At 38.2% G+C, this 16291-nt stretch overlaps 1 protein-coding gene across 2 annotated transcripts in view; it reads left to right on the top strand.

Moving 5' to 3' along the window:
• Arhgap15 (Rho GTPase activating protein 15) overlaps positions 1-16291 on the top strand; it is a 671175-nt gene that overhangs the window by 401661 nt on the left and 253223 nt on the right. For both annotated transcript variants that reach the window (XM_004651815.2, XM_045148540.1), the window contains one exon: positions 14020-14118. In XM_004651815.2, the coding sequence (XP_004651872.2) occupies positions 14020-14118 (99 nt within the window). The remainder of the gene's footprint in view (positions 1-14019; positions 14119-16291) is intronic.

Raw genomic sequence — 16291 nt, 5'->3', positions numbered from 1 at the left:
TATTTTTCATTTAACATTCTTTACTCACTTCCTCAACTGAATTTTATTCATTCTTACTGTTTAAGTTGAAAGCTACCAATAACATGATGTTATCTTTGTCTTAAACTTTCCAATTAATTTTCTCTTCTCTTTATCCCAAAGCTATAATTTCATATTTTCATATCTTCATATTGGACTGTGAGCTATGTCTAGGAGTTCAGAGATCATCTTAATCTGTACTTATGCCTGGGGAAGTTATTACCTAGAAAGAGATGAAGAAAAAATTATAGCCAGACCTGGAACATGTCAGAGATTTTTAAATAGTGATTTATTTATAGGTTATCATTCTTTCATAATGAATCTCAGGTCACTGGTCACTCCTTTTGTGTATTCTGCTCTCTTTTCTATAGCCCTAGTCTTGGCATTTTTATTTATTATCATATCCAGCTATTGGACACTATTCAAGCTATCTAAGACTGAAATATTCAAGTCGCGTGGCTTCAAATTCCATCTATAGGTTGATGTTCTCCAAACTGAAAACGTCAGCCTCACACTCCAGGCTTGCATATTCAAATGTCTATTTGACATCTCCTTGGGTGCTTGGTAGACATCTCAAATTTATCCAGAGCAACCCTTGATTCCCTGGCTCCCACGTGCTCTCTATTTCAGGAAATACCACAGCCATGTGCCAGCTGGAGTCACCCTCCACTCTAACTCTGTCTCTTTCACTTCCATCAGCAAATCCTGCCTAAAAATATATTCTAAATTAAACCACTTTTAGTCACTTCCGTTATTACCATCCTTATCCAAGCACCAGCCTCTCTCTGAGGAATCTTTCACCAGTCCCTATGTCTGGCCTTTCTGCTTCTCAGCTTGACCTCCTTAAATTTAGCCTTCACACAGCAACTGGGAGGATCATATAGAGATATAAATCACAACATGTCACTCCCTTTCTCAACAATCTCTTGTTCCTTAGGATAAAATCATATTTAAAGTTTGGTTTAGTGTCCTCCAGTGACCTTCATAGTGCTCCCTGCTTTGGTCTCCAAACTACCTTCGTCCACTTGCTGCATGGTTGTACATTCATAGCCCAGCCCTTCCCTTCATTTGCCTCTTCCAAATCCCATTCCCTCAGAGATATCTCCCCTGGTAACACACCTAGTATGGATGGATGTATTAAATACAATACAAAAATATCTGAAAGATTCACTAGGTCAAAACCATCTCTAGTCTGATTTATGAGAGAGAGAAAGAGCACATTACTTTGGGTAAGCAAAAGAAGGAAAATTTGAAGACAAAGTTGGTGCCCACGGTAAATGTGTAGAGAAATATTTCATGTTCATTTTCCCATTTGAGATGTAGCTAGCTGTTATACTCCTTACAGTGCTAATTTAACTAAACAGAACAAAATATAATTGAGATCAGTTTCCATGAGAATTTGGGAGCTGAAGAGGCACCTGATAGAAAGGTTTCCATGATGAAGCAGAGAAAAGTAGATACTGCTGTAAGCCTGAAAATCAAAGGAGAGAAAAGGCTAAAAAGAACTCTGCTCTTCTGTGTGAGTAGAAGCTGGCCTACCCCAGAAACTCATCTTTGGTTTACTCTTGTTAAAGTATGTTACTTCTTGCAACCAGCTGTCCCTTTCTCATTGAAACTGAAGCCACTCAGCTTCTGCTTGTTTGGAGATCTTTGTATTACCTTGCAAATCTCCCCTGGGCCAGTCTTCCCAAGTAGATATCATTATTATCCGCAGACTTTAGAATTGTCAGGTTTGATGCAGTATACAACTGTGAATAAACAAGTGGAAGTAATCTGCACACAGAAGTGCATACATGTGTTAGCTCTTATTCATTTAGATTCCAAACTACTTAAAAGTTAAATGAATTAAGCTTTTTTTCTGTACTTGCCTCTTATAAGAAAAATTCACAAGTAAACAGGCAGTAAGAGGTTTACTTTCATTGTGTGCTGGAGGTCTAGCAGATAATTAGCCTGATGTTTTCTATCTATATGCCAAAAATCAGTAGCTAATATTTTTAGTCAATACCACAAGATATTGCAGTGCTTTCTGAAGCATCTATGATGTATAAGTAAGTCATAGGTACAGATTTTTATATTTTAACTCAAATGCATTTACTATCCAGTAAATTCTAGAACTTATCCATCACCAACCTTAACAGATATTCTTGGTAAAGTTTTTAAAAAGTACTGTGTTTCAATGGTAACAATCCATATATTGAACACTTAAAACAGAGAGAAAGAGTCAGTGTGATGAGCAGAAGATGAAAGAAGAGCAGGATTCTGTCATTTACAGCTGAAATATAAAGGATGAATTTCCTTAAATATAAAGGATGAAATGACCTTCCTTGAGTTTTCCTTAGAACAGTATATTGGAAAATCATCTGATTATATGTGACATTTTGGTGGGAGAAAAACTCCAAATGAATGCTACCTAGTATGAAAGCAAAGAAGGCTACCCCTTTCTCTTCCCTGCCCATGCTGTATGACATGATGACATGTGCTGTTGGGAGGATGGGGGAGTATCATCCTCAGGACATTCAATCTTCCATGGCAGCATCAGTGCTGGTACTGGTGGTGGCACCGATTTCATGAATCTCCAGAGCATTTGCATCTCTAATCATCTGCAAGACTGGTCCCTAGCTTCTAGTCAATTTACAGAGATCCTTGACACCCCCATCCTCAATATTACACAAACAGATTTCCCTTTGCTTAGAAGAATCAATGCTGTGCAATTTTCTACTGTTTTCAGCCAAACACCTTAACCAATATACAGCATTATCAGGGCTATCAGCTGCTTTGTTTGGGAACTAAGCAGCCTGGTTTCCTGTAATTGTTTGCTGCATCCCTCTCTAATCGCTAGACTCCTCACATATGTGTCATCTTCAGTGCTTCATTTCTCTTTAAAATTTACTGGAGTGGCTGTTGTAGTTCACTCTCTTGAAAGCAGAATAACATCATTTTGAGAAGTATGTGGAAACTGCTGTCTCCTGGATAATTGATGATAACACCATCACATTATTTGAACATTTAACTGCCTCTATTGAGTAGTTCTCCTCATAGTTTTGATTCATTTGGAATTTAACTACAAAGATCCCATTACTAGGCATTCTTTACAAACTTTGTCAAAAAAAAAAACCCACATATATAGCAGTAAGGAGTGAAAATGAAGCTAATTTATAGTATAGAAGACTTAACCTTGTTATGCTGATGAACTAACTAAATTGGCCAAAAGTTTGTGAGCTTGAAGATTAACAAAACCCATTCTCTAGTTAACTCTAATTCATTATGTAAACAACATGACTTATAAGTGCAGTTATGTGGAAGGTCTATTTATTTTTCTCACCAAAAGATGCTTTCAATGAGAAAAATCACAGAAAATGGATTTTATCCAACCAATGTGTTGCCTGCCACCCTTGGTATAAATGCTGAAATGGTAGGATAAAGACATAATGATCACACTTGCCAAGGCCATAGGCGTTTGCAGAAGATTCCAAAAATATTTGCACCTCAGGCAAGAGGTATTTTCTAAATAAAAAAGTTGCTAAGTGAGAGAGAAAAGCTTACCACTAAACCCACAGATGGGAATGTAGGTGGGGAGTTAGGCACTCAGGGCGCTGGGAATGCTCCCTTTTTGGAATACCCATAAGGAGGAAGAAAGAAGAAATAATCCTTCATGTTGTGCCAGGCAACAAGCATGGAGGTTAGGGGCAAAGCTAGTTGCTAATGTTTGCCAAGAAAACAGAATACCTTCTCTCTCCCTCCCACTTCTCTACATGGTTTAAATACAGAAGGTTCTGTGCTTCAGACACATTCCTACAATGTAATGGTCCTCTTTGGTGTGTCTGACTGTGGATTGCAACAGATTTGCAAAAGGGAGACAATACTAAAACCACCCTTGAATTTGACAGTGACATTTTAGCTGAATGCTTAATTTGCTTTCTCTGGACAGTACATTTCATTTTGCAAAGTTGTTTTATCATCCCCTCTGACTTATGTAATTCATCATTTATGGTGAAGGCTAATGCTACACTGAGGATTCCTTCTGTTGCAATTGATAGAAATTTGTACAACCTATATGTAATGTAACAACAAACTGTGATTACTTGAAGTCTTGGAAACATGGCTAGCTTTGGGCATGAGTAGATGGAGGAACACAAAACACTGCATAGCTTTTCACTCATCACTCAGCTCTGCTTTCCACTTTTGTCTTTGTTCTCTGGCATGCCTTTCTCAAAGAGTAACATGATTTCTAGAAACTCAGACCCTTGCCTTCATAGTTTAATGTCTCCTGTGGAAAGAGGGCTGCTCTTTCTTAGCAGAACTCTAAAAAGGCTCCAGATTGACTTGACAGGAGCCACTTGGTGGTTATTCCTAAACCATTTTCTGTGGCCAAGAAGATGGCCAGAGATGGAGGTGGTAGGGTCAATACCACCTAAAACAAATGCCAGCAAAATGAGAATTCTAGGTCCCCACAGGAAAAACAAGAAGATAGAAGAACATTCACAATTGCTACCAACTATACTCTTCCTAACTGATACTCTCTGGAACAGTGGGACACTGAGCTCTTGTGCCAATTTTGGCCTCTTATAGTGTAATCTGTCTCTTGAAACCATATGGGAAATATTATGTTCATGTTGTCATCACACAGTTGCAATAAACCGAAAACAAAAGGATTCTACCAAAAAGAAGGAGATGGAATCTTGAGGTAATTATGACATGGGAAAGACAAACGCCACAGAAAGAATATAGTCACTAGAGTTAACCTATTTGAAGTCAGGAGCTGAAGAATGTCTATTCCAATCACCAGTCTTTGCAGATTGCTTCTTGTGTCCACCCTCTCATTGTATCAACATCTCACCAAGGGACTGTGCAAGTCCCAGTGGCTAAATCTATGCAATGTTATAATTCAAATTCCTGGAGGTGATACACTCAGTCTCTCCACATCTGAGTTCTAAATTTCATAGAAGAAGCCTTGCATTGACCCCAGCTTGAGCCATAGGATAAACTTGGATTTAATCTGTGCACTTAGGGACTAAATTCTTATGCTTCAGAGTCATTCCTTCTTCAGTAAGGACAGTGAGTTGTAAATAGTGTAAAGAAAGATTTTGGTCTTGCTAGTACCTGTCGAAAGCAAACATTTCTATCTAGTGAAATTCAGTATTTAAGTTTTTTCTTACAATCACAGTATTACCTATTGGGGAGGGATGGATTTTCTTTGTAACAGACACCTGTGCTATCTAGATATCTGGTGAATGGTAGTAATTCCCTTCTGTATCATAACTGCCCCAAAGAGCTAACAGCAAATGTACCACCTCTCTCACCAAGTGATCAAAACTACTCAGCCTTTGAGCCTTCTCCTGTCTACCCCAAATCAAACACTGAGTCATACGCTCCCTTATAATTTATCTCCATAGTATGTCCTTCACAACACTAAATTTTAAAAGAGCCACAGGCACAGTGTGGTGGTTTGATCAGATGTCCCCATAAACTTAGGTATTCTGAATGCTAGATTCCCAGGTGATGGAGATTTGGGAATTAATGCCTCCTGGAGGGAGTGTATTGTTGGGGGCAGGCTCATGGGTGTTAAAGCCAGTTTCCCCATGCCAGTGTTTGGCATGCCCTTCTGTTGCTGTGGTCCATCTTATGTTGGCCAGGGAGTGATGTCCACCCTCTGCTCATGTCATTGTTTTTCCTTGCCATTGTGGAGCTTCCCCTCAAGCCTGTAAGCCAAAATAAAACTCTTTTTTCCAGAAGCTGCTCTTGGTTGGGTGATTTCTACCAGCAATGAGAACCAGACTGCAACACACAGGATATAGAGATATCACATGGGAATCTATTTTCTACCTCTACTTTCTCATCTTCTTTTCAAAACTGGGCTTCACCAGTCCATTTCTCAGTATCATTGTCCTAAAACCATTTTCCTTAGAGTCACCCATATCCCAGGAATTGTCAAAACACAAGGAGCACATTTCACAGTCGTATCTCATCACCATTCTACTATCTAAAATGCTTAACATTGCTTGTAAAATCCCATCTTTGTTCTCTAAGCACCCAATTTACTGTCTCTCATGCTTCCTCAACTAAGTAAGAACCTCAAAGATTATGGTGACCTGGTGGGTTGTCTCACCTCCTTTGTCCCCTCACCAAACCTGCTGAGTCACTTCTTTGTCTTAGTTTGGATCCTCATCTTTTTCTCTCCAGAGCCTAATACTTAGTGACTTTGAGCAATGATTCACTATCTCTGCTTCTTAGTTTTCTCTTCTGTAAAATTAGGGCAGTAACAGTATCTACCATTAAAGCCTGTAGGATTGGTGTGAAGACTAAATATGTTAGAATATACAAGTGTGCCCAATTTATAAAGTTTACATTTTTCAGTTTTGTAATATTCCAAAAGCAATTTATAGTCAGTGGAACCTGATTCAAATCTTGGATTTTTACTTATTCCCTGGGTTCTACAGAACAACATTCTCTTATCATGTTGGGTCATGTCAACGAAGCGCAACACCCTATCAGCAACAATCACCACGTGAGTAACAGGTCCTCCAGGCACTGTGTTGCTAAGCTCTGACATTCAGCAGGTCACAGGTATTACACATGCTTTTTTGTTGTTGTTTTGTTTTTGTTTTTTAATGACTGGTAGGGACTTGCTATAGCCCAGGCTGACCTGGAATTCACTGTGTAGTTTCAGGGTGGCCTTGAACTCATGGTGATCCTCCTACTTCTGCCTCCCGAGTGCTGGGATTAAAGATATGCACCAGCATGCCTAGCTTACACATGCTTTTTAATTTAGGCTATTTTCAAGATATAATGCATTTATCAGGATCTAAACCCACCCTAAGTTGAGAAAACTGACATGAAGTACTTTATATTTGGTTTGGTATATGTACATAGTAATAATCATTATTTGTTGTGAAAGCAAAAGTACAAATCACATTTGGTTGTAACTATTAATGAGAGTTATATAGGTAGTTACACATTAAGCTGTGAGTATTTTCAAGCTGCAATGCAGATTCTGGTCTGTAGTTAGCATGTAAAAGTTACAGAATGAATTAATTTTTGCATTCTGTACATTATTCAGCATTTGGTACTACTCAGTAAATATTCACTAAGATGTATAGCTTAAAATCAAAAATAAAAAGTGTGATAATATTTGGTAAAGTATAATGGCTTTAAATTTTAAGATGGAAAACAATTTACTCTGGGACTACTCCTTAAGGATAAATCAAAACCAAGTATATACCTCCATATTATTGGTAAATTTACAATTTTCATTACTTCATTTTCTCTGTAGTCTGTTTTTGTTGCCTGCCATTTTTCTTTATTTTCATTCTGACAGCATAGTTTGGGTCATATTTCATCATAAACCTGAATTCCAGTTGTAGCCAGTATCTTAAGATATCACTGCAAAACAAACAAACACAGAATATTCACTTTTGATTATCTGTGGCTCAAATGACCTAAACCAGGCCTGAGTAGGCAGCTCTCACCCAAGAAACAGTCTTGTTGGATTTTTCTAAGTAGTTACTACAGTTCTGGACACATATGTTTGTTTGAAGGCCTGGGCTGAGAAGAGTGTAGCTAGGATGTCTTCATTAGGCAATAACAGAGAAGCAAGAGAATGAGTACACTGCAGTGTTGTTTAAGACTTCAGATGTGAACTGACACCTTTTCATTCACATTACATGATATCACACCAATCACACATTCAAGACCCCATCAATAGAAATGGGTCATATAAATGCAGCCCAATCTACTGAATAGAACTACATGAACTCATGACAATGGATATAAATGCACCAATCTAATAGAGAAGGTCAAAATCGTGAACACCCTACCTCTATCCTAAGCAATGAATTTCCTATTTATCTAATCTTCTGGTGCCTCTTCTCCCCCACTTTTCATGCCCCACCCTCTGTTTTCTTTACAAAGTGGTACTAAGTGGTACACTTTTAAGGCAGAAGTATGCTTACAATACACACTACTCAAATGTAGCAACATACCAATGTCATCCCATTCTGGTTTTAGCTATAAGTAAAAGAATAACCCATTATAAGTGATGGTATATAAGAGGTTTAGAAAAGACGGTGATTTAGTACTGTTTTATGTCATGTTTTCCTAGACTATTTTTTAACGTAAGTTAGCCTTTGTTCTGTAGTGTTGCCATGTGGAGACAAGATTGCTACAATAGCATCAGTCCTCATACCAGTGATTGCAAGGTGATGTTTCAAGTGGGAGAAGTGAAAGGAGAGCTTCTCCTCATCTTCTTTCTGTCTAAAGCAGAAAAAAAGAAAACCTTCTGTAGTATCCAAAATCACCTCTATTACATTCCCTTGTCCAACAGTCCAATTCCTAGAGCTGCAGAGAACTAGAAGTCAGTAAAGATTACTTTCAGGTTCTGCCTCAAGAAGATGTTCATACATCCCCATAGTCCAAGATCTTTTAACTGAGCCATAATACCAAAACATACCCCCCCCCAAAACCATAATGGCACAGAAGAAATATTCACACTGCAAAAGATGGCATTGGGCATAGCAAAGAAACATTCAACCAATACAAGATTTACAACAACTAGAGCAAGAAGGTATCTGGGAGAGGAAGGACTTATTTATGTGAGATCAACAAAATCTGTGCACTGTCAAATAACTTTGCCTATCATTTATAGTGGAATAGCAATGAGACTAGTGGATCATATTAATAGATCTTGGTCATTCTTTAATCACTCTATTACAGAATAAACACGCATGATTTCCTCTGACAACTGAGAGAATTAAAAAAGAAATACCCTAAAATGCCCTTATTCCTTTCTTTTTACATCCACATATGAAAAGTAACACTAAACAAAATTACAAAATTTTTTCCAAAATGTAACATTTACTTAATAACAGAATCTATTTTTCTTAAATATCCTCCATTTAAACAAATAATTCTCTCACTCTCATGTTCTTTCTCTCCCACATATCATATATGTACTGAAAAGCTTGAAAAGCCATTATACTGTTGAAAAGGAAACCTTGCTTAGCATTCAGTACCTTCATGATGCCTGCTATCCTGCTTTGTTTATTTTGTAAACATTGCTATTAGTCTCTATAATTTTGGAAAAAAATCTTAGTACTATTTTCACAACTTAAGATGCATATTTCATTGTTGTAAAGATAGAAAAGTCAATGAATATTTTAACTTGACTTAAATTATGTAGTCTACTAATGAGTTTTGTATACATAGTAATTCTTCCTGATGTTAACCTCCCTCCAACTTAAAATATTTCATTAGAAGTTATAGGTAAACTTTTTTCTTAGATAATACTTATTCCACTGTTATAGAAATCAAATATTTGGGGATGGAGAGATGGCTTAGTGGTTGTTGCAGTCCAGTTCACATTGCTCATAGAAATCATCCAACCAAGAGCAGCTTCTGGGAAAAAGGCATTTCTTTTTGGCTTACAGGCTCAAGGGGAAGCTCCATGATGGCAGGGGGAAATGATGGCATGAGCAGAGGGTGGCCATCACCCTCTGGCCAAAATAAAGTGGACGATAGCAACAGAAGAGTGTGCCAAACACTGGCACGGGGAAACTGGCTATAACACCCATAAGCCTGCCCCCAACAATACACGCCCTCCAGGTGGCATTAACTCCCAAATATCTATCAGCTGGGAACCTAGCATTCAGAAAACCTAAGCTTATGAGGGACACCTGAATCAAACCACCACATTCTGCCCCTGGCCCCCATAAACTGATAACCATGGATGATGTAAAATGCAATGCATTCATCTAAGGTTAAAAGTCCCATAGCTTTTATCAATTCCAATGATGTTCATACATCCCCATAGTTCAAGATCTTTTAACTGAGCCATAATACCAAAACATAGCCACCCAAAACCATAATGGCACAGAAGAAATATTCACACTGCAAAAGATGGAATTGGGCATAGCAAAGAAACATTCAACCAATACAAGATTTACAACAACTAGAGCAAGCATCTGTAATTTCAATTCCAACAACTGCAACCAGTGACAAATCTTCAAGACTGATAATTCTAACCAGCAACAAGTCTCTGGCATTCCAATTCCACCCCTCCAGCTAGACTACTCACAGTCCTGGAAAACTTCACTGGGGTCAGCAGCTCTCCTTGGCAGCCATCTCGTGGTCCCAGCATCTCCACTGGGTCTCCACTGCAAGCCACAGTTCATCTTCATGGCCCTATGGGGTCCCCATGCAGGCATCCAGCAAACCTGCTTCACCCTGTCCATGGCCATTTCCAAAACACAAGACCGTGTTACAAACTCAATAACCCTCTCTTTCCTGCAATTCTTATACTCCACAATACCAGGTAGGGTGCCAATTTGTTAATCCAGGTGGGAATAAAGCAGACTTTGAAGAACAAGACACTCCTTGAGCACTCAGGCCCCTTCAAAAGAACCAACATTCTTCCTGTTGCCCCAGCGCAGGTCAGCTGGCCCAAACTCAAAGATTGTAATCTCTCAGGTGCAGCTAAATGGGCAACAGTTTACCCAAAGATTTTTCTTTCTGTGCCATATCCCTCTGCTCACACCAGTTCATTTCTACGCTAAGCAACCCTGCACAACTTCTCAGGACGTGGGCATAAGAGCAAGCTTCTCACATAAACTGCTAGCCCAATACAAGCAAAGCTCTTTCTCACCCTCATAAGCCAAACCTCACAGTCCATACTTCTTACTGCATTCAGGTCTTGCAGCTCAGACCAGAATAGTCCATCGATCTGTACTTACAGCACTGCAAGGCATTTCTTAGGCTAAGGATTCAAATCCTCTAACATTCCTCTTGAAAATCAGCTCCAAAAGGCCAAAGCCACACAGTCATATGTCTAGCAGCAATCCCACTCCTCAGTACCACATTACTGTTGCAGTCAGGTTCACATTGCTGGTAGAAATCACCCAACCAAGAGCAGCATCTGGGATTTTGGCTTACAGTCTCGAGGGGAAGCTCCACGATAGCAAGGGAAAATGATGGCATGGGAAGAGGGTGGACATCACCCCCTGGCCAACATAAGGTGGACAATAGCAACAGGAGAGTGTGCCAAACACTGGCATGGGGAAACTGGCTGTAACACCCATAAGCCTGCCCCCAACAATACACTCCCTCCAGGAGGCATTAATTCCCAAATATCTATCAGCTGAGAACCTAGCATTCAGAACACCTAGGTTTATAGGGGACACCTGAATCAAACTACCACAGTGCTTAAGGCATTTGCCTGCAAAGCCAAGGGATATTGGTTTGACTCCCTAGGACCCATGTAAGCCAGATGCCCAAGGTGGCATGTATCTGGAGTTTGTTTGCAGGGGCTGGAGGCCCTGACACCCATTTTCTCTCTCTCTTTCTTTTTCTCTCTCTCCCTCTTTCCCTCTCTCACTCTCTCAAATAAAATAATAAATAAAATTTAAAAAGAAAGCAAATCTTTGTTCTTTAATAAAGGATTCAGACAAAATATTATTTTCCCCTATTCTATACTATTTTGACTTTATCTTCTTTGTGTCTCAAATAAAAATGAACATCTCTAACTGGAATGTATTATTAATAGTGGAGTAGCTTTCATTGTGTCCCTCCATGGTAAGTTGTTCCTAACTCAGACTACTTCCTTTGCTTAAGACACAGATGAAAATCCCAACTTTTTAAAGTCTCAGTATGCTACATCTTCATAACCCTTTATAACATATCCCTTGGCATTCTGTTTTGCTGTAGTATACATTTTCTTCCATTTCTACACATGTTTTTCTGTATTACCTCCACTGACAGCTAACCTTATAGTTCATCACTCAAAAATGTTCTACTGAACTTCCAAATATTGTCCAGTAGTGAAAGCATGGCCCTTCTCCTGAATCTATATTCCAATCAAGCAGTAAATATCAGTCTAATATGCCAAGTGGAGACAAGTGCTGCAAGAGAATCTTTTTTTTTTTTAATTTAATTTATTAGTTTTCTTTTCAGTAAATACAGGCAGTTTGGTACCATTATTTAGGCTCATCTGTGATCTACCCCCTCCCATTAGACCCTCCTTATTATTGAAAATGGGTCGTGCATTGTGGAGTTAGCCCCCAGTTATTAGTATGATAAATGTCTCTGAAAATCATGACCCAACATGTAACTCTGCAAGAGAATCTTAAAGTAAGTAAATTGGTGTGGAAAATGGAATTAAGTGGCACCAAACTTTAAAGGGTATTCAGGAAAGTCAACAATGAGAAGATGCCATTTCATCAAAGGCCTGAGCAACAGAGTTCCACCCAGAGAAAAGAATGAGAACAGACAAAGTGCTGGCTCTCAGGTTAGACACAGTAATGTGGTAAATAAAGCTACAGACAAGTTTCTACTGAGAAAGAGGATATAAAGACAACAACAGTGCAGGAGACATTGGGTAGAACCTCATGGGTCACAAGAAGGACTCTGCCTCCCTTCTGATCAAAATAGGATATCACTGTATTCATGACATATTAATATGAGTATTAGTAAAAAATATCAATACTTCTAAAAAAGTTATTGACTTGATGATGGTAATGGTTACACAATATTGGGACTGTGCTTAAGGAAATTAAACTCTCTAAATAGCTCAAGTTAAAATGGCAAGTTTTATCTCTGAATATTTCACCGCTATTATTTTAAGGTGTATGAATCCCTACTTTGGGCCAGAATAGATGTTAAGCACTGGTGTCGATATCATGAGGCAGATAGTGCATTCAAAGCATGTGGGCACAAGACCATGTGGTTCCACCACAGGCACAGGAAGCCAAGGAAGCTACTCACTTCACCAGGGTAGTTTGGGGCAAGGACAGAGGCAGGAGCCAATGACAAGATATGCCCTTCAAAGTCATGCCCCCTGTCATCTACTTCCTCTGACCAGGCCCCGATTCCTAATTTCTACCACCTCCAAATAATTTTTTGAAATTATAAATTATTATTGGGTTAATCCTTCCACTGGACCACAGCTCTCATGATCCAATCACCTGTCAATAGTGCCACCAGCTGGAGAATGAAGACTTCAATACATGATATTTTAGAGGACATGTCAAGTGCAAACTATAATTCCATGTGTCATAAATGTGAACCTATAATGCAGGGAAACATCAGTTATATTTTAAATGAGAAGGTGAGACTATGAGGGCAATGAGCTCTCAACAATGTTTGCCCAGGGAGATGCTCTCTGAAGTAAAAGGACCCTGCAGAAATGAGTTTGAGGAAGAACACCTCCTCCTTCTCCCAGACCCATGGATACTCATAGCGTGCATTAGCATGTCATGAGTGCTAAGAAACAAATTCATTTAAATCTCTTTGATATACTTTTGCAAATATGTTAAGCTTTGTTGACACTGATGTGGCAAAGCCATTTTGACACAGCCTTTCTTTTCTGAATCACCTATGAACATCTGGAAGAACTCTTGTTGCAAGGCCACTGTATCACTGGAGATACAAAGCTGGCATGGGAAGGCAAGAGTGTGTGTGGGGGGAGTGGGGGGTGGGCATTGCGATCTGACCCTTGAGCGAAAAGGTGAGATTTAAATTTGACAGGAGAGGGTATTCCAGGCACAATAAATACTAACTTACTTCAAAGTACCTTGCCTTCTGCAACTTAACCCCATTGAACACGAAATTCCTTAATATGCAAATACAATTATAATCTTAATGATTTCAGATAAAATCTTAGACCATGCAGTATACCAAAAACAGTAAGCTTAATTATTTTGTGAAAGATACCTTAGTTCTGTTCTTATATCAAAAACAACAAAGTTCAGGCCCATCAAGGTTCTAACTTACTCATCAGCCACGTCTAATAGATGGCAGCAGATTTAGCTTTCTTGCCAGGGACTGTTCCATAAAAACGGTTCTTAGGGTCTTTCTATGCCTGCCATTGACACTTTAAAATTAAAGCAAAAAAAAGAAAAATCAATTCCTATGCAAGATGAAGATTTCAGCATACACTGGATACAGAAACAGAATCAAATTAAAGAACAACGCAAGCTTGGATTTTAATGAAGCTCATCTTTGTTTCTTTTGCAGATCAGATTTTTGGCTCTCATCTGCACACAGTGTGTGAACGAGAAAATTCCACAGTTCCGTGGTTTGTAAAGCAATGCATTGAAGCTGTGGAAAAAAGAGGTGGGTAACTGAATATGCAGCAGCTCCTTTCATTGCTGCATCCTCTGAACAGTAAAGTTCACAGTGCCACTAAATTTTTCTGGGAAGCCATGCAATTAAAACTTGACTTTTGTTAATCAGTTAAGAGGACCAAGTTTCTTATTAATGTCAGTTTGTTTTTACAATTGGGACATTAGTAATTCTCAGTAATGTTCTGTGTTCTTTTTTCTTTAATATATTGTCTGTCTGACATACTGTTGATCCAATTGCAACCTTCATGTTTCTAAGCCAGTCATAAAACATTCATAAAATATCAGTGCTCACAGTGTGAGACCCCTCCTAACATTCATGCGGGGAGATGTGCCAGAACAATTTTTGCTAAGCCCCCAATGTTACCCAAGTGTAGTAAATAGGGTTTCTATGCAAAGATAGTGATACCGCATGTTTCTATTCAGTATCACTACTCCCCAGTTCTCCTAGAACAATTAACAAATGCACCTCCAGTGTGAAGATGACCTTTGATTCCTGTGTTTCAACATTCTGTTTTTATCTGAAATTATTCTGTCTTTCTGTAGAGAACAAAACAAAACCAAATTGACTCATCATTCTATTCTAGTTGTCTATGGGGTGTTTTTCCTTCAAACTATGACTTCATTCATTCAAGGTCACTTTTCTTGGAAGATATAAGTAGTGGATGCAGAATTTTAAAACAATGTATTGTATAAAAATGTGAAGCTTCATCACCATCTGTTACAAGTTTACAACATTCTCCCAGGATCTAGGGGGATATATATCATAGTGGAAGATAGAGGTGTTTCAGAAGAAAAAAAAGAAAAGGATGGGTGAGCCTATTCTAATTTCTGACTCCTATTCTCTGAAAACAATACAACCCAAGGAAAAAAATTTTTACCAAGTAATCTGCTAGAAAAAAAGCCATTTTAATTCTCTCAATGTTACCTGGTTTTATTATAGAAACATAATAAAAATTCTCTGCAATTTCTAACTCCTGGAAATTCATACTTTAATTATAGTGTAAGGACAGCCTTGGGATTCTATTATTCCCATATAAGTAGGGAATGTGAGAATAAGAAGAGGGGCAGGGGTGAACAGAGAGTGTGGAGAGGCAGTGGCTATTGGAGAAGCATGTCAACACATTAGAAAGAAGAGCTGAGAGAACAGAGAGAGAGAGAGAAAACAGTAAATATGGAATAAACATGAGGAAAAGTGTCTATGAGGAATGAAGTCAATTGGAATTTAGAGAGAAATGCATTTTTATAGCATGTTGTAATTTCATTTAATTTTATAGATACATATTTTAGAAACAAATATCATTTAATAAATACTTAAAGCCAAAATGGATCACTGAGAATATTATGTTCTTATTTCCAATAGCTAAACTAACATCAATTCCAAGAATTCTTCATTTACTTATAAATGCACAATATCAATGGTGTGAGAACTACTATATTAGACCAAAAATCCAAATAGGACATGGGGGAAGCCGTACATAATAAGATGTATGCACATAGGAAGACAAGCTCTCTATCCACCTCTCATTTATGAATCTATGTCAGGCAAAATGAAAAATGCCTTGCAGTGTGCAGATACTATACTATTGTAGAGCAGAAACTACAAACAGAAATTGTATCTTTTGTTCATGGCATTTTGGTGGTGATTTTTAATAAAGTAAGATGATGTTTCTGCTGACGGGAGCAATCATATCTGGCATTATATTTTATTGTTCCAATGTTTACTCTTAAAATGAATTTGTAGATCCAGCACTAAACAGACGCTAATCACACATGTGATTATTAAAATAATTCCTAAGCATTCTAATGAAACTCAAAGACATTTTACAATTCTGTGAAGCAACTGATAATTCAAAGCACTTTGGCAGTGCAAACTCAAAGGAACTCTGTGGAAATGTTCAATAAAAACTCCAAAGCACAAGAGAAATGTCTCACATCATTGCAAGATTTACAAGTGTGTACTTTTGATTATATTTTCTATGATCATTTTGTTGGATTAATATTCTTACATTTATACGCCAATTCTGTTTATTCAAAGTGTTGTTTTTACTAAATTCTGGCATACAGCACCTCAGGACAGAAATAATTTATGTGAATCTAAGTCCAATGTTTATGCAAGCTTCTGATGACATTTTGTGCGGGGGTTGGTATTAGGAAGTAGCATA

The sequence above is a fragment of the Jaculus jaculus genome, chromosome 4 (genome assembly GCF_020740685.1).
Source record: "Jaculus jaculus isolate mJacJac1 chromosome 4, mJacJac1.mat.Y.cur, whole genome shotgun sequence".
NCBI lineage: Eukaryota > Metazoa > Chordata > Mammalia > Rodentia > Dipodidae > Jaculus > Jaculus jaculus.
The sequence above is the reverse complement of the archived record's forward strand: the minus strand, read 5'-3'. Positions and strand labels throughout refer to the sequence as shown.